Source organism: Mustela nigripes, chromosome 7, assembly GCF_022355385.1.
Source record: "Mustela nigripes isolate SB6536 chromosome 7, MUSNIG.SB6536, whole genome shotgun sequence".
NCBI lineage: Eukaryota > Metazoa > Chordata > Mammalia > Carnivora > Mustelidae > Mustela > Mustela nigripes.
In genome coordinates, this window is record NC_081563.1 from 139,065,193 (window position 1) to 139,087,606 (window position 22,414).

Consider the following 22,414-nt stretch of genomic DNA (forward strand, 5'->3'; position numbering starts at 1 on the left):
CGGAAGCGGGTGTGAAGACGGGGGCGCGAGCCGCAGAAGCCGGCGATTCCCGCATCCCCCGCTTTTAAGCCCTAAGGCGTGGCGCCCCGATTTCCCCGGCTCCTGTGTCCACTTGCTCCAGAGGACAAGCCTTGGGCTCCTGCACAGCTCCAGAGGGCGCGTCACCAGCCCTACCCACAGCCGTGTCCCCGCCCCACCCCGAGAGGTAGGCCCTGCCCTGCTGGCCTCCTTTTGTCTTCACGGAGACTCAGCCTCTCCTCGTGCCTTCCCTCACATGGCAGGAGAGCTCTTGGTAGGAGCAGATGGACACCCCTGTTTCCCGGTGTGGTCAAGGCCTGGAAAATGGGCGCACTGCCCACCCTGAGCTGGAAACCCAACATGGCAAGCACGTGTAAATCCGGCAGCAAGCAGAAGGCCAGATGACACCGTTGTGTGACCGTAGACGACCCCAGCTCTGCTGCCTGGCCCACCTTGTCCTGCGAGAGGTGGGGTCCGTCCCTGCCATCAGCCTGGGCTGACCTGCAGGGTGGGGGGGACTGGGCCCACTCGACCCTGTCAGTGCCCTGCATACGGCCAAGCTCCAGCTTGGCAACAGGCACCACCGAGGCAAGAACAAGCCACCCACGGCGCCCATCCGCAGGTCTGAGCCACACACTGGTTGCTTGATGCCAGGAACATGGACTGGCTTGTGGGAGGGAGTGCGCACTGCTTTGTTGCAAAGGCGCGGAATGAGCCCTTCTTGGGCCTTCTCCGTCCGGGTTCCTTGAGACGCTGATTTCTTGGCAGTGGGATTGGAGGGCCTGGAGCCTTCAGAGCACCCAGCTCGCCGCTCGCCCATCGTGGGACCACGGCCTTGGGCTCGGTGGCAGGCAGCCAAGATGCAGTGGGGCCTGGAGCAGGGCTGCTGCCTCCCCTGCCCCCAGACGCGAGCATCGTCTTTGAGGCCCGGCTGTGTGTCGGGAAGGGCTGGCACTGTGCACGGAGTCTATGTGTGCTTTAAAGTGAAGTTTTATCAAATGTGTATGTATCTACTCAGAGTGCCATGATGGCCCCACACTGGGGGCTTGAAACAGAACCTCATTCTGTCCCACCTCTGGAGGCCTAGGGTTGGATCCTCCCGGCTCCCAGGGGTCCCAGGCCAGGATCCCTCCAGTCTGCCTCCATGGTCCCAGGACCGCACTGTGGGTCTCTCTGTGTCCCCCCCCCCCCCATCTTACAAGGACACTGGTCATTGGACTTAAGGTACATGCTAAGCCAGAATGATATAATTTTGAGATCTTTAATTCCATCTGAAAAGACACTATTTCCCAATGCGGTCCTACTATGGTCCGACCCTGAGATTCCAGCGTGTGTGACTGGGGGAGCGGAGGGCTAGTGCCAGTTACACAGCACGGTGGAGAGCACCCCTTCTAATTCTGAGGTTTTGTACATCTCCCTGATGTGCCTGGGTCCCTCCCTCTCCCCACGCATCAGAAACCCTCCCTCAGAGCAAAGCCCCCACCCCACCCCGTTGCGCCCCACGACGGGCGCTCCCGATGCCTGCCGTAGTGGAGCTGCTCCCTGAGAGCCCAGCGCCCCTCCCCAAACACCCCACAAACGTCCTCCACGACACCGGGGAGACCGTCCCATCCTCCCGACCAAGACCAGCCTGCCTGCTGGGGCCCACTATGGGCACGAGCAGCGTGTCTCCGCGAGTGTGGCTGCCTGACGTTGTGCAGCCACTCCTGCCCCCACGTAGCCTCCTTGACCGCAGATGCCTCTTTGGCCCGGGCTGTGTCTCACGCTGGGCCAGTGCCCAGAGGCCTGAGGGCACAGATGCTGGGCGATGTTACTTCAGGTAAGTCATGTCAGGGCCAGTGATCAGAGGCTACCGAGAGGACAGCTTTGCTCAGCAACACACGGGCTCTGTGCCCTCCCCCCAAGGCTGCGTGTGGGGTTGCACCTTGGTGACCCTCCAGAAGCCCCGTGGAGGTGGGGCCCGGCTGCTGGTGCTCGGGGCGCTGAGGCTGGCACGGGGCCCTGGTGACAGCCGTCCTGCCTCAACGTGGCCATGTGAATCTGCACAGGTGGTAAGAGCTTGAAGAATTGAATGTTTCAGGGTGACAGACTATAATTTGGGTCAATGAAGATGGGGAGCTGGAGGGTGGCGCAGGAGCACGGCAGGGCGTGTTCGGTGTCAGCGAGCTGCATGCTTAGAAATGGGCTAAAGGGTCCATTTTCTGTGTATTTGACCACAATAGCAGAATTATCCCAGCCCCCCCAATGTGCCGTTGCACACTCGCACACATGCGAGTGCAGGTGACGTGGGAGTCCGTGGGTCGTGGCGATGCCCACGTCCTAGTGTGGTCCCACCCGGCCTCTCTGCGAGGCGCCGGTGGGGAAACCGGACGGAGAACACGTGCAGTCTCTGTTGCTTCTACAGTTGCGTGCGAGTCCCCAACCTCAGAAGGGACATCAAACAGAAAAGACTGGAGAAGCAGCTGCTCTCAAGACAAGCTCTGTGGGGACCACGGGATCGGGTCCGCGCCACCCCGTGTGCCTGGACTGTCACCACGCTGTCACGCCTGATAAATGCTTGTTGAAAGCAGACACGTATAAGGTTAAAAGAACACAACGGATCCGTCTGCAGCCCACACACCCCTGGGTGTCAGGCTTCTGCAGGGAATGTGCTTCCCGAATCCAGGACACCATGCACGCGCACCGTGAGGGTAAATGGGTCCGTGCAGGGTCCTCGGGGCGGGCGGACGCTGCGACGGCATTCATATTCTCATCACTGCCGCGTGGGCTCGGACGGCCGGGGCCACCCAAGGCTGCTTCTGAAAGGGCTGGATCGAGAAAGCCAGATAGGACAGGGGCCCCCCAGGTCCCCTGGTCCAGTGTATGCAGGGCCACACAAGCTATGGGGAGTCACCATGACCCTGCCCACACATACTACGTGATCCCACAGTCCACAGGCCCCCAAACTCACAGGGCACAGCCAGGGCTGCCTCGGGGCCGTGGAGGCCATAGATGGGGTGCTTGGCTAGTCTCCGGCTTGCAATCGTTTGATTCCTGAGAAGGCCTCTGCAGAACATTGATGGGTACTGGCATTTCCCCCAGGGCCAGGAAATTACTGATTTTTGCCTTGACGGTGATCGGTGATCAGTCACTGTACCTGTGACACTCAGCCCCGGGCGTGTGTGCAGTAAGGCCCCTGCTGGGGGTGGAGGGGAGGGGATTGTGCTTCCTGCCCCCAGCCCAGGGTCCCTCATCTGTGCAGTGGGGACAGGAGGGCCCAGGGCAGCAGGGTCTCCACTGGCCTGGCCCCGGGGGCCTTAAGCTTGTTCACTTCAGCCCCACCCAGAGTACTCCAGGCAGCACATCCAGGGGTCCAGGCCAAGGGCCCACACCCCTCCAGACCCCCCACCCAAGCACTTGGTCCTTTCCACGGAGTCAGGTGGCTCCTTAGAGCGGAGCCCTCCCCCGCATCCCCTCCGCCACAGTGTCCGTGAGAAGGACAGGGAGGGTTGCCAGATGCGATTTGAATTTCAGATCCACAACAAAGAACTCTGCGCACTACCACGAAAGCACTGTTTGTTACGAATCTGAAATCCAGATAACAGCTCCTGCCTTTTATCTGCCTGCCCAAGAGGAAGGAGGGGCTGGAGGGCTGGGCTGGGCCAGGCCAGGGAGAGGATGGCCCAGGGCTGCAGGGGAGCAGGGGCACCCCTGCAGTCTCCCCCACTCCCTGAGGGCACTGCCTTCTTCCAACCCGTAGAGGGGCTGCCCTGGCAGGCAGGAGGTGGGCTGCAGGCCTGTAGCTGGGGCCCGAGGCAGGTGCAGAGGCCCCACCTCATGGCCCCCTACCCACTTCTGGCCCCCACACTGCCCACGGTGGCCAAGACCAGCGGAGCTCACACTCTACTGTCTCTGTGGGGTATGGAAGTCTCCCTCTGCCTGACAGTTCCTTCAGGGTGTCCCCCTGCAGCCCCAGGGACAGGTGCTCAGATGACCAAGGCCAGGGGAGGCCCCAGGTAGGGAGGGTGGCCAGAAAATCCCCCCAGTGGGCCGTGCCCCTCCCCAGCATCGCACGCTCCAAGTTACTTCCCGGCCCTCCCTACGTCAGGACAGCCCCAACCGGCCACTCCCAGCCAGCTGCCCCCTGGTGTTTGAGGTGCCTCAGCAGCAGCTACCCACAAAGACAGACCCCAGAGACAGTGGACACGTTCCCAAGTGCCTCTGAGGAGCCATCCTGGGCCTGCCCCAGTGCCAGCTGACCAAAGGGGGCACCTCAAAGGGCCCAGTTCTGATCCCAGGAAATATCCGTGTGACCCCAATAGGTCCGCATAGCCTGGTGGCCTTCACAGAACCACTGCCCCGCTGGGGGAGGGCTTCATCCAAGGGCTCTGAGCTCCCAGCTGGATAGATCTGGAGTCCTTGGTGAATTCAGTGTCTGGTTCACGGCCCAGCAGGTAGCAGGAGCTTAGGAAAGTTCACTGACAATATCCCTTCTGCCGGTCACTGTGTGCTCGTCTCTGAAATACCTGCGTTGGGATTGGACTCACTTGGACTTAATTAAAGATTGCCCTCTGTTAAAATGTAGTATTCAAAAGAGTATATTTATTTATTTGACAGAGATCACAAGTAGGCAGAGAGGCAGCAGAGAGAGAGGAGGAAGCAGGCTCCCTGCTGAGCAGAGAGCCCGATACGGGGCTCGATCCCAGGACCCTGAGATCATGACCCGAGCCGAAGGCAGCGGCTTAACCCACTGAGCCACCCAGGCGCCCCGCCCTCTGTTAAAATGGAACTCTCCACTTTCCCTGGAAGAGTCAGTCCAACACAGTTTAGTGTGAATTAATGGATTGGCGGGCCTGGGGCAGAGCAGAGCCTCTGCTGACAAAGCTGATGGACCCTGGAGGCACCAGGGAGGGGCCAGTGAGGAAACAGCTGGCCCGCCCTTCCACCCTCCTGGCTTCCCAGGAGTATATGGTTCTGCCAAGCTGGGGAAGCAGCCCAGACTGTGGCCCAGGGCAGAGGCAGGCCCTTCCCCATCCACTGAGCTGGTCCAGCTCCTACACCTCAGCTGGGGGCCAGTGTTTCCTGGACTCTGCAAAGATCATCATCATTTAAAGTGGAAGCATTTAAAGATCACGAAATTTGTCATGTTTGAATTTGGAAACTGGTGTGACTTTGGAGTGTCACAGAAGCGTCTTCAGCGCAGTGCCATTCGCCACCTCCTCTCCTTACACCCCAACGCGTCTTCTCCTTTCTCCTCCTCTTTTCTTTTGAAGGACACAGCTGTGCCCCTCACCCACGGTATCAGTGACAGGGCCCCACGGACACAGGGGCAGAAGGTCGGGGCTCCCTCCCGCTCGTCCCCCGCCCGCGGGACTCCCGTCACTTCATCCCATCGCCACAGGAGGGTGAGCCCAGGACCAGAAGGCGCTTCCAGAGCCAGAGGCCACATTCACACAACTCTGGTCACCGCACGTGGTGACGGCTGTCCTGCGGCGTCCGTGGCTCCTGACACTCCCTCGCTGCGCCCCGTTCATCACTGACACCTGGCGGCGGGTGTGTGCGTGCAGAGGGGAGCGCACGGTGCGTGCGGGCGTGGCCCTGCCCTCGGCTTCCGGGGTCCACGGGGTCCGCGATGGATCCCCACAGAGAAGGGGGTGCTCCTGGATGTTTGTGCCCTTCTGAGAAATTCCCACCAGATTTCACAGCGAGCTGCCTGCTTCCCTGGGGACAGGGTGCTGAATGCCAGCCAGAGCGCCCTGGCGAATAGACCTAAGGCCAAGCAGAGGGCCAGGTCAGGTCTCTGCGTGGCACCCCATGGACAGGAAGGATGTCACAGGCAGGTGGCCTCAGCCTCCTGACTTTTCTACCCTCAGAGCCCGATGTGTGGAAGATTGCTTTCCTGCCCATAACCATACAGACAAGCAGTTATTATGTTACTAAGTAATTAACTCCCTTCCCCACTTTTTATTAATCAGATACAGGCCTCACACGGCAGGAATGATCTTTTGCCCCTGAGACAGAGGGATGTAGGTCTGGGCCAAGTATTGCTGGACAAGACATTTTCCATCACATAGCAAAACCCTATCTTGTGGCAGCTGTAGAAAGGAAAGGGTGTTTGGTGACTCTTGAAACAGAAAGGCCCGGGTTTGGGCTTTAGGCACGGTTGGATCCAGGCGCTCAGACAAGGGCACCAGGAAGCAGCCTCTTCCCAGCTTTTGATGAGGCTTCCCTCTGCCGTGGCCTCCCCAGCTGTGCTCCCTCCAGGGGACAGCCTTGGAGGCCACCAGGCCAGCCACGCCTGGGGCAGGAAGGAGAGAAGGCTAGGTGTTCCCGCGGGATACCTGGCCCCAGTCCCAGCCTCCACACAGACCCGCCGGGCAGGCTGGGGCCGTCCCCCTCCCCAGGTTTCAGTTTCCCTCCAAACACGCTTCCTGCCTGGCCTGGGCAGCTGGGCATCGGGACTGCCGATTCCACAGCTCACCTTGCCTGCTCTCCCTTCTCCTGCTGGCTCGGCAGGGGTGACTTTCCCAGCTCCTCGGGCCCAGCAGAGAACACACAGCCGGTGCTCAGTACATGCTTTGTACATGCGAGCTGAGGTCCCAGGACCCCTTCTAGGCAGCACTGTCCCCGCTGCCCAGGGGAGAGCCCAGAGGAATGGAGGGATGGAGCCCTAACCCCTACTGCCTGCTGTAGGCAGAGGGTGAGCCTCCCAGCCTCTGGGGCCCCAGCTCCAGCCTCTGCTGAGTGGGGAATGCGAGTGCCCCTCGTGGGCTGCCTGTGAGGACAGAGGGTGCTGCAGCAAGTGCTGGTGGAAAGGTTCTTTGCACCCACGAGCCCAGCCACGAGCATGAGCATGGGATGGGGGTGGAGGAGGACACATAGCCCCGTGGCTGCCCCACGTGGCCGAGCTCCAGAGGCCTGCCTGAGAGGCCCCAGCCATCCCTTTTTGTGGCCTTGCCCCCCCCAAAGGAAACATGGGGTAACCTGGCCTTTTGTAGAAAGATGGGGTGTGCCAGCGTGGCGCCCTGAAAACATGGAGTCTTCACCCCAGCCTGGGGGGACCCTCACCCAGCATATGCCCAGAACCAGGGCACTGCTTCTCCTGCGGGCTCTTCCTTGGGGCCCCAGGCTTGGTCCCCACTGCCTCGTGCAGCACCCCAACGCTGGGGTCCACGAATATTTGCGAGATGAACAAGTGAAATGTCACCTCCTCACACAGGCCCCCCCCACCTTGCTAATGAGCCAGGCCACCGCTCCTCTCTCCCCGCCCCTCTGCTGTCCCCATGGGAATGGCTCCGCTCATCAGCTGCTTGTGGGGCGACCTCCCAGTGCCTGGCACACAGTAGGTGCTCAGTAAACACCAGCTGCTGGCGTGGGTGGCCCCCCACAGAAGCTGCCGCTTTTGCCCTGGGCCCGCTGGCTCTGTCTACCCCCAGCGCATCCAATCCGAGGAGAAAGGCCCCCTGGGCATGTTTGTTTGCTGCAGGACTCGGGCCCAATAGACTCAGTGTCTTTCTTCTCTCCTTCTCCATCCTCATGCAGGGCTGGGGAGCGGCAGTTTCCAGAGATTGAAGACAAAATTGCTTGAAAGCCTGAGCTTTTATCCTCCAATTTGTAGCCATTTAGCAGGGCTGGGCGGAGGGGCAGCCCAGGCTCTGGCTGTGCCATTGGCACGGAGGCGCCCACCGCCGCAGAGAACTGCTCCTTTGTCCTTCCCCAGACAGCTCTGGGCCGTGGGGACGGACACCCGCCAGGAGGCCAGGCCAGGTCCTGCAGGGCCAGCAGGGCAGCCACTGGCAGTGCCGCAGGGCGTGCTGAGCTCTGGGCCCTGCAGGCGGTGGCGCCCACGGTCTCTGCCACCACTTCTCCTGCTGCTCCCGCTCCGACCTCTGCCCGTGATGGTGCCCAGCCCCCAGAGGGGAGCCTCCAGGCTCACCCCTCCCTCTGGCCACTAAGGAGGGGGACAGGAAAGAAGAGCAACCTGCCTCGGCCAGAGGGGTCCCTTGCGGTGGAAAGAGAGAGGGTGCAGGGAAGCGATGCCACGTTAGGATTCTGGAGGAGATTTTCTGGGGCTTTGGGGAAATGAAGGTGCAGATAGAGCTGTGGGGTGGAGAAAGGCTTTTAAATGTTGCTGGGAACAGCTTCGCTCTGCAGTGGTGAGAAGCAGAGTTTGCTGACCTGTGTCTGGAGGGCGGAGAGTGGCGCCTGGCTGTCAGAGAGCATCACGAGACAGGCTCTGTCTGACGTCCTGCGGAAGCAGGGCCTACGTGCTGGGGAGAGAACGTGAAGTCAGGGAGGAAGGGCTCTAGTGGCTGGAAAGGAAGGAAGGCTTCCTGGAGGAGGTGGCTTCTTACCCACCCAAGTTCGAATCTCTCTTAAGTTGTGCTGGTCTTGTCCCCTCTCCAAGTGGACTCTGAACACCTGGGGCAGGACCAGCGTCTGCCCCCTCGGTGGAAGCTGCGGGGACAGATTGTTCATCGGACCCATGCTCACCCGGCAGCAGCATCTCCTCCCTGTCCCCATCTGTTGCCCTCAGTCCCACCTCCAGGCCTTTGCCTAGGACCGGTCCTCCATCCAAGGTGCCTCCCTCCTGGGGCCCATCCCTTCCCCTCCACCCCTCGAGCTCAGTTCTAGTCCTCATACCTCCTGGAAGCTCCCCAGGTAGAAGATCACAGCCAAGACAGATGAAAACCCTGGTCCTGGGGGTGGGCAGGCTGCACTGGACTGGGGGTGGGGGCTAGGGGTCATATTCTCAAGGCTGGAGTGAGCCCCTCCTAGCACCGTGCCATCCTCCTGAACAGGTGTGCATGGGTAGGGGCACTGCTGGGGCACGTGTCCCCGATCAGCCTCAAACCTAATGTGACAGGCCAAGCCAGCCTTTGCTGCCCACCTGCTCCCCACGCCCTGCCAAGAGGTCTCGTATCTCTCTGGGGTCCCAACTGATGTACGGGAGCTCAGCCCACACCGCCCCCCAAGAAGTCCTCTGGAATCAGCACCAATAAAAAAATACGCTTTACTGTGGACCTCAGAGTCTGCAAGATAGCGCGTGGACACGCAGGGGGTGGGGCATGCAGAGCGCCGACAGGTGCACGGGACATGGCGAACGGCCCCTCCCCTGGGCATGCCCCGGGACCCTGGTCTCTTCGGGCTGCCCCTGCAAGCCTCGGGACCCTCAGGGCATGGCCAGTCCCCACCCAGCTGCCAGCCCCAGGAGGCTGGTTGAGCAGATGGAGCGGGAGGGGCGGCCTTCTGGACGAGCACACGTCCAGCGCTCCGGCCGCTCTCAGAGCTGCCAGGCAGGGCCCAGCACCCCGAGCCCGGGGGCGGGGTGGGCAGAAGCAGCTGGCGCAGCTCAGCCGGAAGCAGCAGCACGAGGAAGGAGGGCGTGGGAGCCCACACCTGCCAATCCAGCCCTGAGCGCCTCAGCAATTTTGTCTCTCTTGATTAAACAGCCAAGGAACATGGGGTTCACGGACGTGTTTTCTTCTTCGTTTTCCTGAAACACCCAGAATGGAAGAGCGGAGACCGGCCGCGAAGTTCCCGGGGGGCGCTTGACACGTTGGGGCAGAGGGAGTTGGAAGGATGAGGGATGACGGAGCCGGCGTCTGGGCTTCGGCAGGGACAGACAGCAGCAGAGCCGACGGCCCGGGCTCGTTGACGGGGGTGGGGGGTGGAGTGTGCAGGTGCGTGCACGCGCGGGGCGGACTGCAGCGTCACGGGGCACGGAGCACACACCGGTCACTTGCTTTGGGAAGAACACCAAGCAGTAACTGTGCAAAGGGTGGGCGCCGCTGGCCATCAGACCATCTGTGGAGGCAGCAGGGCTGGGACGGCCCCTCCTGGGGTGGAGCCAGGGTCTGGGTGGCAGGGCAGCGAGGGCCTCTCGGGCCTCTCCGGCCAGCCCACCGAGCTGCCCCGCCATGGGCAGGTGGTCTAAGAGAGGCTGCCGTGGCATTTCAGATGGGCTGAAGACAAGGTGTAGCTCCCACCTGGGGGACAGCCAGGGCAGCCAGGTGGGAGATGGTGGGGTCGGCTGCCAAGGGGGGGTGGTGGGCGGTGAGAAGCAGAGCCTCAAAGGGGAGTGGCAGTGGGAGGGCCCTGTCCCGGCCTCCCAGGTGCCCAGGAAGGCCGTTCACTTCCAGCAGCGCTCCAGGGAGCTATGGGGCTGGACTTTAAGCTTCTGGGGGCAGAGCAGCTTGGTGAAGGCTCGTCGGAAACTGTAGTGGCACAGCGGGTAGAGGACAGGGTTGACGGCGGAGTTGGCCCACAGCAGCCAGAAGGAGGTCTCATACCAGTAGTCGGGGACGCAGTGGCCATGGCAGGCGGCCCGGATAATCATCAGGAGTGTGTAGGGGGCCCAGCAGAGCCCAAAGATGCTCACGATGACGGCCAGCGACTTGGCCACCTTCTTGTCCCGCGACAGCCGGAAGCGCTGGGTGATGCTTTGGGACACCATCTTCATGCGCTTCTCCAGGGACGCCGAGGACGCCGAGGGCTTGGAGCCCCGCTTGAGCGAGCGCGGCCGCTCTGTGCCCCGGGAGGAGCTGCCGGAGCTGGAGGTGGGCGAGGCCGCGGCGCCCCCACCGCTACCACCCCCGAGGGCCACCTCCCCGGCCTCCGTGCCAGGGGCTGCCTCGCCCACCCCGACCCCGTACCTATGCAGCGGCATGGCCTCCCCTCGCCCCTTGTGCCAGCAGCCCCAGCAGCCTGGCGCAGCCGCTGGGGGCGAGGACTGGGCATCAGGTGCGGGCTCGGGGTCCCGCACGCCATCCAGCCGGACGCGGGTGCGCCTCTGGATGTTCAGGTAGATGCTCAGGTTGAAGAAAGTGACGCTGAGGAAGGGCGTGAAGAACTCAAGTGTGGAGGCCGTGATGAGGAAGTACCAGTTGTAGAAGAACTCGGCATAGCAGTGGCCCTCTGGGATGGAGCTGCCGCCCGACAGGTACTCCCAGCTCAGGATGGCAGGCCCGTACAGCAGGAAGGCCAGGACCCACACCAGCACCATCTTCTGCACCGCCCGCCGTGTGTCGCCCTGCTGGGCCCGGTAGGACACCTGCCATGGGAGACATTGGGTGAGGAGGGAAGGGCACCGGGCCCAGGGGGCAGCGTCTGTGGTGCTGGGAGCATCCCCCCACCGCCCACCAGCAGCCTCTGGGCCTCTGCGCATGGCCGGCCTCTCTCCCCTTCCCGCATGGCCTCTCTCCCCTTCCCGCATGGATCCTGGGCTGGCGGACGCCCTGGCCCGCTCCCCTACGGTCAGAGAGCCTCCCTCAGACCAACCGCGCGTGCGCGCTCCCTCTGGGCCAGGCCCCCCGCCTGCTGCCCCCGCCCCCGGCAGTGAGGGTCCTGAGGCCATCTTGCCATTGTGCCCTGTCCACTGAGCACCCACTGGGCGCCAGGCTCTGTGCTCAGCACTTTTTGGATGTCTTGGCATCTGGATTACTGTCCTCACTCTCCTGGTGGCTTGGGGAGGGAGGCGGAGGCCACAGCTGGATTGGCTCAAGGGGACAGAGCCGGGGCTTGACCCCGAACCCATGCTGTGCCCTCTGTCCCATGGCCTCTCTAGACTAGGACACATGAGGCCCCCAGCAGAGGGCGCTCAGAGTGACCGGTACAACCTCCAAGGAGGAGATGAGAGGGCGAAGAAGAGACCCGCGCTCCGGCCGCGTCCTCTGTGCCCACAGGGTAGTGACGCAGGAAGGCCAGGCAGTCCAGCGTCCCTGAGGGTGGCCACTCACACCAAGGGAAGCTGGTGGAGATAGAAGCTGATGCCTGGCTTCCTGGGGTATGCTCGTGCACGCGCATGCACACACATGCACACACGTGTGTGTGTGTGTGTGTGTGTGTGTGTATGGGGGGAGGGGACCACCAAGAGCCTGTGGCCCAGAACCTCCCTCAGCTCTCAGAACGTTGGACCTGCTCCAGGGTGGAGGCTGAACTGTCCCTCTTCCTTCAGGAGCTCCTGACGCCAGGTCTAGATAGTGCCTCCCACCTGTCCCAGGGCATGTCTACCCGCAGCAACTGGCTACTGAGTACCCCGTATGTCGGGTGTGAGGCCAGCAGGGGCCAGGCTCACCTGGTACTGCCCACCACCTGGAATGGCCCGGCTCTGCTGTGGCCACCCCCGGCCCACCCCTCCTCCCAGGACCAAACACGGGCAGCGCATCCCAGACTCACGGCGCGGGTGACCGACAGGAAGCGGTCGTAGCTGATGAGCACGATGTTGAAGACAGAGGACGTGCAGAGCAGATAGTCCACCACCAGCCACAGTTTGCAGAGACCCCGGCTAAAGGGCCAGCGGCCAGTCAGCACGTAGGGCACATAGAGTGGGATGCAGAAGGCCCCTGTGGGAGAAGAGGGCCAGGGTGGGCGATGGCTGGACAGATGTCCGGGGTGAGCCTCACCACAGTGGAGAGACAAGCAGGACTTGGGGGTGCGGGGCGGCCACTTTCCTGGGACGAGTAAGCGTTAGCTTGCCCTCCCGTCCACCCTGTCTCTCAGGCACAACTTCTACCCTGCCCCTGGCCTTCAACCCCTGCCTAGTCTCCAGCCCAGCCGGCGACTCTCGGACTTGGAGTCAGGAGGGAAGATCACGGGGTGGGGACCTTCGGGCACCATGAGACCCTGAGCCTTGATTTAGGACTTCCAGACTTCTGACCAGTCCTCCCAAGCCCCAGAGGGAGCCCCTCTGCCTGCTGGACCCCAGCCCTATCCCGGCCTTTGGACAGCCCTTCCTCATCAGCTCAGAAAACAAGAAAGCCTTTCTCCTGGCTCAAAGGGCATTTGGCTGCCGTCGCGCCAGCCGCTCCCACTGCCACCAATGTCTGGCAGACGCACCTAGCAGCCCCAACAGGTGTCTGGCGCTCCGGCCCCCTCCGCGCGCCCCGCCCCCAAGCCGGCAGCAGCGCGCGGACACGTGAGAGCGCGCTCCTCCGAGCATCTCCCCCACCCCCCCCCCGCTTCTCCCACGGCCCCCTCCCCCAACAGGGCTCTAAAAACTCCCTTCTCTGTCCCCTCCCCCAAACCTCTCCCAGCGCCCTCCGCACGTCCTGAGTCCGCCAGCAGCCTTTGTTTGGCTACAGCGCAGGAGCCGGCGCTGCACCCGGGGCTGCTGCGCCTAGCGCCTTGCCAAGCGCCCGCGCGCCGGACCCCTTCCCGAGGAACATCCCGCCCGCCCCCCTCCCCGTCCCTTGGTGGGGGAGGCAAGGAACTTCGTCCGCGCCCACCGCCCCACGGGTCCCGGACGCCCCCTCCCCAAGCAGGGCTCCCCGGCGGGGTGTGTGCCTGAGCAAAAAAGGCACCCTAGTCCACGCTCCGATCCCTGCTGGCCGGGCCGGGCTGGGCACTCCTGGGCTCGGGCGGGGGCTGGGGGCTTTACCCACGAGGAAGTCGGAGATGGCGAGGTTGAGCAGAAAGAAGTTGTTCTGGGTGCGGAGGCTCGAGTCGGCCACGAAGGCGAGCATGACCAGCGCGTTGCCGAGCACCGTGGCCACGATAAGCAGCGCCATGAGCGCGGCCAGCACCGCGGTCCAGGCGGCGGAGAAGCCGCGCGCCCCGCCTGCAGCCGCCGCCTCGCCTGCCAGCGCCCCCGACGCGTTCAGCGGCCCGTCGGGCGGCGTGCGCTCCATGGCCCCGCCGGCTCAGGCGGCGCCGGGGCGCGGGTCAGGGCGCGGATCGCCGGCCGCGCGGCCGGGAGGGGCCCCGGCCCGGGAGCCTGGTGTTTGCGGGCTCTCGGCCGGGCCGGCTTCGCCGGGGGGTGCCCGGCGCATGGTCCGCGGGCGCGGAGGCCCGGGACGGGGCCGGGGCGGGCGGCGCCGAGGGGGCCCGGGCCGGAATCCGGGCCGAATGGGGCCAGCGGCACCACCGCTACAGCCCGAGCGGACCTGGAGCGGAGCGGGAGCCCGAGCCGCCGCCAGAGCGCCGGTGCGCCCCGAGTGCTGCGCGCAGCCGAGTGCGCCCCGCGCCCAGCCCGCCGCCCCCCGCGCCCCGCGCAGCGCCCCCGCCATTGGCTGCCGCCCGCGCCCCGCCCCCGCCCCGCCCCCGCCCCGCCCGGCGCCGGCAGCACCACGGACAGCGCCGCGTGCCCGCCGGGCCGCTGGAGCCCCAGCCAGGAGCGCACGGCGGCTGGCGGAGAGCCCGGCCCGAGCGGGCGGGCGCCGGGGCGGGGGGCGCGCCTGCTGCCAGCCGGCCCGCGCACCCAGGAGCCGGTACCTGCGCCGCTAGGCCTGCCCCGTGCCCTCAGCCCCGGTGACCCTGGCCGGCCCTCGTCGGGAGCGGGGGGACTGTGGGGACATGGAATGAGGGGGGTACGCCTGCACCTGCGCTCGGGGGAACTTGCCCCGCGAGCCCCCTCCTCCTGTCATGCTTCAGGCAAGCGGGTTTCAGGGGAAGGAACGTCCCAAAGACAAAGGATGGGAGGGGTCTCCGAGAGCGGGATCCCTGGCCAGGGGTCTGCTCCAGCCCCCATATGCGTGGGACTCGGGGTCTCAGTCTCCCCACCGGCAGGGCCCGACGCAGGGTCTAGGGCGACCTGCAAGGAGCAGACAGTTGTGGAGTTACATAAGGGAAGATCTGGAGCCAGTGGACCCGACCGGGAAGGGAGCACACCCACTTGGGGCACAGGCGGACCCAGGTTGATGGGGGGAGAGGCGGGAGGTTCAGAGCCCGGCCGTGGGTCCCCTCCCCCACGGCTGACAGCGCAGTGGGGCGGTCACCGCCGCGGGGACAGACGAGGTCACTGCGCTTAGGGCGCAGCCAAGGCAGCTGCTGCGTTAGCGCCTGCAGGAGGGGATGGGGGAGGAGAGGCAGCGGGAGGGAGCGCCCCCTCCCCCCCACGGGCTCAGATAGACAGGGTCAAGGACAGATTCAGCAGGAGACACTCACAGCGAGACAGACAGATGCGCCCACACTCAGACACACAGACACCCACAGACCAGGGAAACAGCCACCCAGCGTCAGGCTGGGGACCCACCAGCGGCAGTTAGACACACACACATCAGACAGCAGCCAGCCAGGGAACAGCGCCCGAGGGAGAGAAGGGCAGCTACTCTGCTCTGTCTCCAGCGGCGCACATCTGTGGAAGCCTCCAGGAGGACAGAAGTGGGGGAGTCTGCATGGGGGGGGCGGGAGGCTGGGGGAAGGGGCTGCTGTCCGGCACACAAGGCACCCCCATGCGTACAGTAGCTTCCTGATTGTGCAAGGACCCACCCCCTTCCCTAGCCCCAAGAGGTACTTCAGAAACTTTGGGAAGTGGGGGAGACTAGACTCCCTCTAACCCTTCCTCAGGGCTGGTTGCAGCTGGAGACCCCAGACCTTTGCCCTAGCGGACCCACTCTTCCTTGGCTCATGGCGGCAGCCTTTGCTGGAGGGGGAGCGTGAGGATCCAGCTCATCCTCCCAGAAGCCCTCTCTGAGCAACTGGGTCTACTCCTCCCCTCCAGAAGCGAGCCCTGTTCCCCCTACAGGCTCCCCAGCTTCCCTTTACCACTCCCCAGTGAGCCTGGTGGGCAGGGCAGTGCCGGGACCGGGCAGCTGTCTGGTGGTGAGAAAACAAGCCATGTGGGGAGTCTCTGGAGCAGCAGGGTGCTGCTGGACCCCTCGCTCCCATCACCCAAGTTCGCCTACACCTTCAGTCCTGGGTCAGGACTCACTGTCCGCCATGCTCAACCCATAGCTCTCTGTTGAGCGCCACCCCCGCACCGGCTCTGGTCTTCCCCCAAGCACTTAAGGCTGGCTTTGGCCCGACAGTACTGTGTGGATTGGATGCCCTTCACCCCTGGACTTGGGAGCTGGAGTTCAGAGGGGATTGAAGGGGGCTCAGGCTCTCTCTCACTAGTTGGGAGCCTCCTTCCCAGCCTCAGTATCCCCATCTCAAAAGGGGGACTATATTGTTTACCATACGGGATGCATGGGCCAAATCAAGGGGAAGTCTGTGCAGAGGGCATCCCCTCTGAAGTCTCCGTGAAGCTGCCCATGGTTATCCTGGTGGCTATCAATATTCTGGAGCCTTCCCTGACAGTCTTTGGCCCCACAGCAGCTGGAGGGGGCATGGACTCACTTCGGATCCAGGCACCAGGAGACCAGCTGCCTGATGAAAAGGAGGTATGTGTTTTTTTCTGAATGTGGGGATCTTCCTCTCTAAGTTGAGGCCATAAGGAGAGGGGGAGCCAGGGTTGACCCGCAAGTTTGAGGATGACCATGGCCAAGGCTAGTAAGTGCCTCCTATGTTCGTTTACAAGCATGGCCTTGTTAATTCCCATTTGCTCTCCAAGGTGGGTAGGATTGGAGGTCCCTTTGTAGAGCGAGGAAGCCACCTACCCAAGGTCAAATGAGGCCAATGTCCCTTCTCTTGGGCCAGCTCTAAGGTCAGAGTCCCTGAGGCCCATCTTGACCCTGGCTGGACAGAAGCCTGATGTCCTCTGGACTGGGCCCAATGTGGCCAAGGAAATTTGGGGTGAATGAATCAGGTCCTCACAGGGCTATGCACAGGATATCTTGCCATAGGGCCTCTGTCCCAAGTAGTGAGTTTCAGGTACCTGGATAGCAGAGAACCCTCCAAGACCCTGGAAAAGAGTGCTGAGGGCTGGCGGACAAGGATAGCCTCCTCTACTGGGCTCACCAAGACCTCACAGAGACAGTGGCCTGGGACCCCAGTTTCTCTATTTGTTGAAATAGCTGGCATTCGGTGCACCAAATGTCCAGTCCAACAGAGAGACCATTGAACAAATCCCCCAATCACACATTCCCTAGCCAGGTTAGCAAAACCAGACCCCCCCACAAACCCCTCACAGAGGAGATGGTTCACCCACTGACTGATTAATTTGTTCATTCATCTGTGTGACGTGGTTTAATTGAGCACCTACTATGTCTCAGGCACTACACTTAGTTGTCAACGGAGGAAGGCAAACACCACGCAGTAAAGAAGCCAGACATATGCCCACTGGTTATAAGAAACGAAGCAAGGCAGGGGACAGAAAATGCCAGGGCACAGGGCTGGGTCCGCTGTGGGACATGCCACTCAGCTCTCCTTTCAAGAGAGTAGGCGGGGGCAGGACTGTTGAGATCTGCTGCTGAGTTGAAGCTGAGGTGAGGCACATGCCTCCCCAGTGTGTGGGGCTTCCAGCGCTTGGTGGGATGCGGCGTGAGTCGGAATGTGGCCCCGACGGAACAGCTACAGATTCCGTGGCACTGCCCAAAGTCTGGGGGCCCGGGCAGGGGCCTGACCCATCAGGGTTGCAAGTGGAGACAAGGGCTCTGGGCTGAAGTCCTGGTGGATGGACAAGGGGCCATGGGCACCCGTGTGAAGGGTTTCATATCCCCGGAAATGGCATGACAGCCGTTTTGGACAGCCTTCCCAAGCACAGCGGCGGGGCAGTGCCCGCGAGGATGGGTGCCATCCCTCACGACACACTGTCGTGAATCAGAGAGTTTTACATGGCATTACGCTTCCAATGGGAAGGGAACGATCATCCTGAACCCTGTGGCCAATTGAAGAATCAATGTCCCCCTGGCCCCTGGGGCCCTGTTACAGGCCCCTCCCCCACAGGGCTCCCTCTCATTGGGAGGCATGGGAAGGAGCCCAACAAACCAGCTTCCACTGCCTCCCCGGCATTTTGAGCCCCGACCCTGGAGAGGAGCAGACAGCGGGAGTCCCAGCCAGCCAGCAGGAGCAGGTGGGGCTGCTGGTACTTCCAGCGGCCCGGGGTGGGAGTGGGGGACACGTGTGGCATTCAGGGGCCTCCCGGCACTGTGGTGCCTACCCCGTGACCGTTACGTGCGTGGACAGCGCACCTAGCCCAGCCTGAGGAGGCACAGTAACTGGGGGCTCCGTCCCTCAGGAGTGGGGATGGGGGTCACACCCCCACGGAGGCCCCCAAGACCTGCAGAGGTGACAGCAGAGGCGGGGTGTGGCTGGACAGGCAGGCTGGGTGGCAGAGGAGGGAAGGAAGGAGCAGCAGCTGAGCCCCGAGAGCAGCTGTAGTGACGGGGCTGGGGTGCCTACCCCCCTGTCGGCGATCTCCCCCCAGGAAGAGCGGCTGGGGCACCCGGACGAGCCCCCACGTGCAGGGGAGACCAGCTGCGGCACAGGGAGCGGCGCTGCTCAGAGAGCATGAGGAGGCTGGTGTCACGGCCCTGGCTGCCACGAGCAGGGGGTACCGAGGGGTGGTCCGCGCTCCGGGCTCCCGTGGGACGGGTTGAGGCTGTCAAAGGTGCCCATGTCTGCCCCCTATCCTACCCACCCGCCCTCCTGCGCCCCCCCTGCAAGGGCATCAGACCTGCACTGCGGGGCGGGAGCCCCTCCCTGCTGCCTTTCCCTTGACCTCCTGCCTCTGCCCTCAATCATCTCACGACCCTGAAGCCTGTCTCGGTGTCCGCCCCCTGGAGAGCACAAGCCGACACGGGCCAGGTTCCAACATTGAAAGGCCGGTCAGTGCGTGTCCCCTGCGAAGGGGACCCTTGCTTGAAGATGCACAGGAGGGAGGGGGAACGGGTGGGGGGTCTGGACGGAGCAGTGTTCTGGGCAGAGGGGAGCTCGGAGGAGTGGGGGGGGTGTCTGTGGGTGCAGCCCAGAGGAAGGGGAGGCTGTGGGAGAGCTCCCGTGCTGCCTCCAGCCACGGTGAGGACGCTGAGGGAGAGCCCCAGGATGGCTGGGGGAGACACTGTGACAGCACCCCTGCTTCAGTGCAGAGTGCCTGGCCGGGCGGAGGGCAGAGACCAAGGGGCAGGGGGCTCCCTTGAGGGCGATGCTGGCCAGGCAGGGGTGTGGCCATGGAGGTGGAAGCCCTGGCCAGGTTCTGGGTGTCTTTGAAGCTGACCCCATGACGTGTGTGATGGGATGGTGGAGGTCAAGGATGACTTGAGGGTTTGGGTTCTGGTGGCTCAGAGGAGGGTGCTGCACCCGCGAGCCCAGACTGTGCAAGAAAAGCAAGTTGGGGGACAGTGGGGTGCTCTGAGACTCAGTTGCCCACCGGCCATCCCAGAGGAGAGATCACCAGGTCCCCCCGGGACCCAGCTCCAGCCCCGGAATCTGCAGCCTGGCCCAGCAGCAGCCCGCCCACCTCTCCGTGCTGGAGGAACAAAGTTGGTGTTGCCCACGTCAGACCAGCAGGACGCCGTCCCCTGTGTCCTGTGCTGTCACGGGGCAGCGGGCTCTGCCATTAGCCACCCTCACTGTGCTAGAAAAACCTTTCTCCTTCAACCGACTGCATGCCGGTGCTGTTCCCGCAGAGCAGGGCCCCTGCCGCGCGGGACGTAGCCCACTAATGAGGAATAATGAGCGAGTGCAGCCACCGAGGGCCAGCAGGGCAATCGTCCCGCTAGTTCTGGCCAGGCGCATGTGCCGGAGCGCTTGTCAGGGCGCTGGGTCCAGCACTGTGACGCGTCTTCAGAGGAGCCACTGCTGTTTGCTTTCTCTTTCTGCAGGAGCTCATTTGAATATAGGAATGCAGATTTTTCTTTTTTTGTTCCTTCTCTCTCTCTCTTTTTTTTTTTCCTGGTGACATTCTGAGCCAGCTCCCAGTGCGTCCTGATGAGTTCAGGGCCCGCGTGTGATCAGAATGGCTCTGGAGGCCACCAGTTTGGAATAAATGCTGAGTCTGATTTCCCTGCCTTTAGAGACAGAGCTGTGTCGGACCCAGGGCCCAGATGGCAGGAAGGAGAGAGTGGACAGGAGAACCAAGGATATAGTTGCTATTGTTTGGCTGCAAATGACAAAAATAACTAAAAAGCACTAAAGGAAAGGGGTGTTTATTGCTGTGTGTGACTGAAAAGTCCAGGGGGTGGGTTTCAGACACAGCTGTATCCAGGAGCTCCAAGAACTGCTTCTTTCCATCTGTTTTTTCTGTATTCACTATTCCTAGCAGGCAATGTCTCTCTGAGATCTCCCTGCAGATGCAGGCTGCCCTCCTCTGCTCTCCTCGGCTCTGTAGGACAAAGGAGCGGCTGCTGCTCTCGCCTCCCTTCCGTGAAACAAAGGAGGGTCAGACTGAGCCCCACGGGTCTGGCTCAGGCAGTCAGGCACCACTGCCTGAGCCCGCAGCAGCTTCGGCTGACACCATCAGAGCCCCACCCCTGTGGAGGGCAGAGGAAGAATGGTGGGGGGAAGGGTGGTGGGCAGGGAAACAAAGTCACCCCCTGCAGCTACCCTGGGGGTCTGGGGGGTGCCTCTGGCCCTTTCCCCAATAGGGCCTTTGTTGGCAGTGCCCAAGGAGCCCGAGGCTCCATCCTGGGCACAGAGAGCTCAGTGGGAGGCCCCTGAGAGCAAGCCCCGGGGAGAGGTCCTTGAAGGCAGCTGAGAGCCTTCTCCCTGGGCCTCCGCTGCGAGAGAGAGTGCGCAGGACGTGGGGGTAAGGGTGGCTCTGTTCCCCAGCAGACCCAGCAGACCGCGAAGAGCCCGGGCAAGGCTGCTCTGGAGGCGCCTCCGCTTGGCCTGTGGGGAGGAAGCCGGCAGCCCCGCCCGGCCTACTTCTTGCTCGCCGGGAGCCGGTGCTGCCAGCTCAGAGCTGGGCTACCCAGTCCAGCCTCGTCAGCAGCCCTCAAACCCCGCTGCAGCCTCTCCTGCCTCACTCTGCCTGGGGGGACCCCCTCCAGGACCTTGGTCTCCACTGAGGGAGCAGAGTGGCTGAGGGCAGGGAGACGAGCCCTCACGGGGGCTCAGAACCACAGAGAGCGCTGCAAGTGTGGACAGGTAATGGGAGCAGACTCTGAATGTCCTCCCTTTGTGCACTTCCGTCCCCCTTCCCGAGGATGGTGCCTGGGTGGAGAGAGCAAACACGAAAGAAAGGTAATGTCAGGAGGGCTTCCTGGAGGAGGCGCAGCCTGGAAAAGGTCTGATCTGAGGGACACGCGGACAGCTGAGGGACCAGAGGGATAACAAATGCCCTTCTCTGAGGAAAGAGACCCCGGCACTTGCCAGAAAGTTCCTCAATCTGACCTGTCCCTCTGGACGTGCCCCCCCCGTCCCCGGAGCTGGCTAGAAGGATTTGCAGAATGAGTGAAACACGTTTCATCTGTACTGGTTTCCTCCATGGGCAAAACATGACTCCAAGATGGAGAAAGCAGGAAAGAGAGCTCAGATCCTGCCCACTGCCCCTCCTGGGGTCAGGCTGCGTGTGGGCTGGTGTGGGGCCTCTGGAGGGTCTGCAGGGCTCGGAGCCTGGCCCATTGCGGGAGCCTCCATCACATCATGAAGAGTATTGGGTGAGGCCTTCGCGGCTGTGACCCAGGCTGACGGCAGCGGCACCTCAAGCCCACAGCTACCTGCCGGGGCCTTGGCCCCTCCCTGCCCTGAGCCTTCCTTTGTCTGGACACCGGGCCGGCAGCTGGTCTGTGGCCAGCTGCCATCTGCCTGTCCTTGGAGGTCCTGCCCTGACCCGAGCGTGTTTCTGCTGTTTTGTGCCCTCTGCCGGGCAGCACCACCGTCACAGCCCCTCAGAGCCCTGGCGTGCCATCTGGGGCTGACCTGCCCCCTCCCTTCCACCTCCTGTCCCCCACGAGCCCTCCCCTCTGATGGCCAGGCAGGGTGGGACTGGTGATCGCAGTCCGTCCGCAGACCCCAGCCCTGGGGGTCGAGGCCGGGCAGGTGGGGCCAGCACCACATGCTGCACCACTGACGGGTGTCTCTCTGGGGCAGGGGACAGGGTCACTTTTGGGCTGAGCCATGTTGGGGGCTGCCCTGGGGCTCTGGCTGCTGCAGGCCATTCCCCCAAGGGGCTGCTGCCCGGCTCCGCTCTGGGGGGAGGCAGAGAGGCTGACAGTCCCCATCTTGGACCTTGTCAGGGTCCCCGAAGGCCCAGGTCTGGCCCTGGAACCTAAAGTCTGGCCAAACTTCTGTTCCCGCCCCACGGGTCCCCATGCCGCCCTCCCCACCCCAGAAGCCTCAGGGTCTGCCCGCTTCGTCCTCATCTTGCCCGCGCTGTTCTTGGAAGCACTAAGCTGGGCCCAGAGGGTGGGTGTGCATAGTCCGGCCTCCAGTGGATGGGCACCCCCGATGCCCCCAACCCCATGGAGCCCTGTGCCCTGCTCCCCTCCAGACACAGCATTCAGGGGAGCCCACGTGCCCACAGCCTGGCCCCAGCCAGGCATCTCTGCCAGCTCCCTGAGTCGCCCGGGGCTCGGGGTGGCTCCCCAGGGGGCCTGTGTGGGTCAGGAAAGTGCCAAATGAGCCGACTGTTTAGGGCTGGGGTTATTGGACCCAGCTTGGGAAGGAGTGCCCCAAGTCCTTGAGGGGGACTGGTTCCAACAAGGCTCCACCGGGGCAACCAGTAGAAAGGGGACAGTGGCGTCCCAGCGCCCAGACCCAGACCAGAGACTTGCCTTCTGTAGGGGTGCAGCAGGCCCACTGGGGGTCTCCCCTGGGCCCTGGGGGAAGGGGGAGCTTGTTATCCCTGTAAGACCCCTGCTCATTCCCCCCTGCTTCC

At 63.2% G+C, this 22,414-nt stretch overlaps 2 protein-coding genes across 2 annotated transcripts in view; one reads left to right on the forward strand and one right to left on the reverse strand.

Annotated features, from left to right (window-relative positions):
• Positions 1 to 22,414, forward strand: part of OSBPL2 (oxysterol binding protein like 2) — a 322,355-nt gene that overhangs the window by 254,451 nt on the left and 45,490 nt on the right. The window lies entirely within an intron of this gene.
• Positions 8,992 to 13,627, reverse strand: HRH3 (histamine receptor H3). The gene is made up of 3 exons (XM_059407348.1): positions 13,376 to 13,627; positions 12,175 to 12,341; positions 8,992 to 11,050 (listed from the first exon to the last, which is right to left on the reverse strand). Exons 1-3 carry the CDS (start codon positions 13,623 to 13,625, stop codon positions 10,130 to 10,132), a joined length of 1,338 nt encoding a protein of 445 aa, XP_059263331.1. The 5' UTR covers positions 13,626 to 13,627; the 3' UTR covers positions 8,992 to 10,129.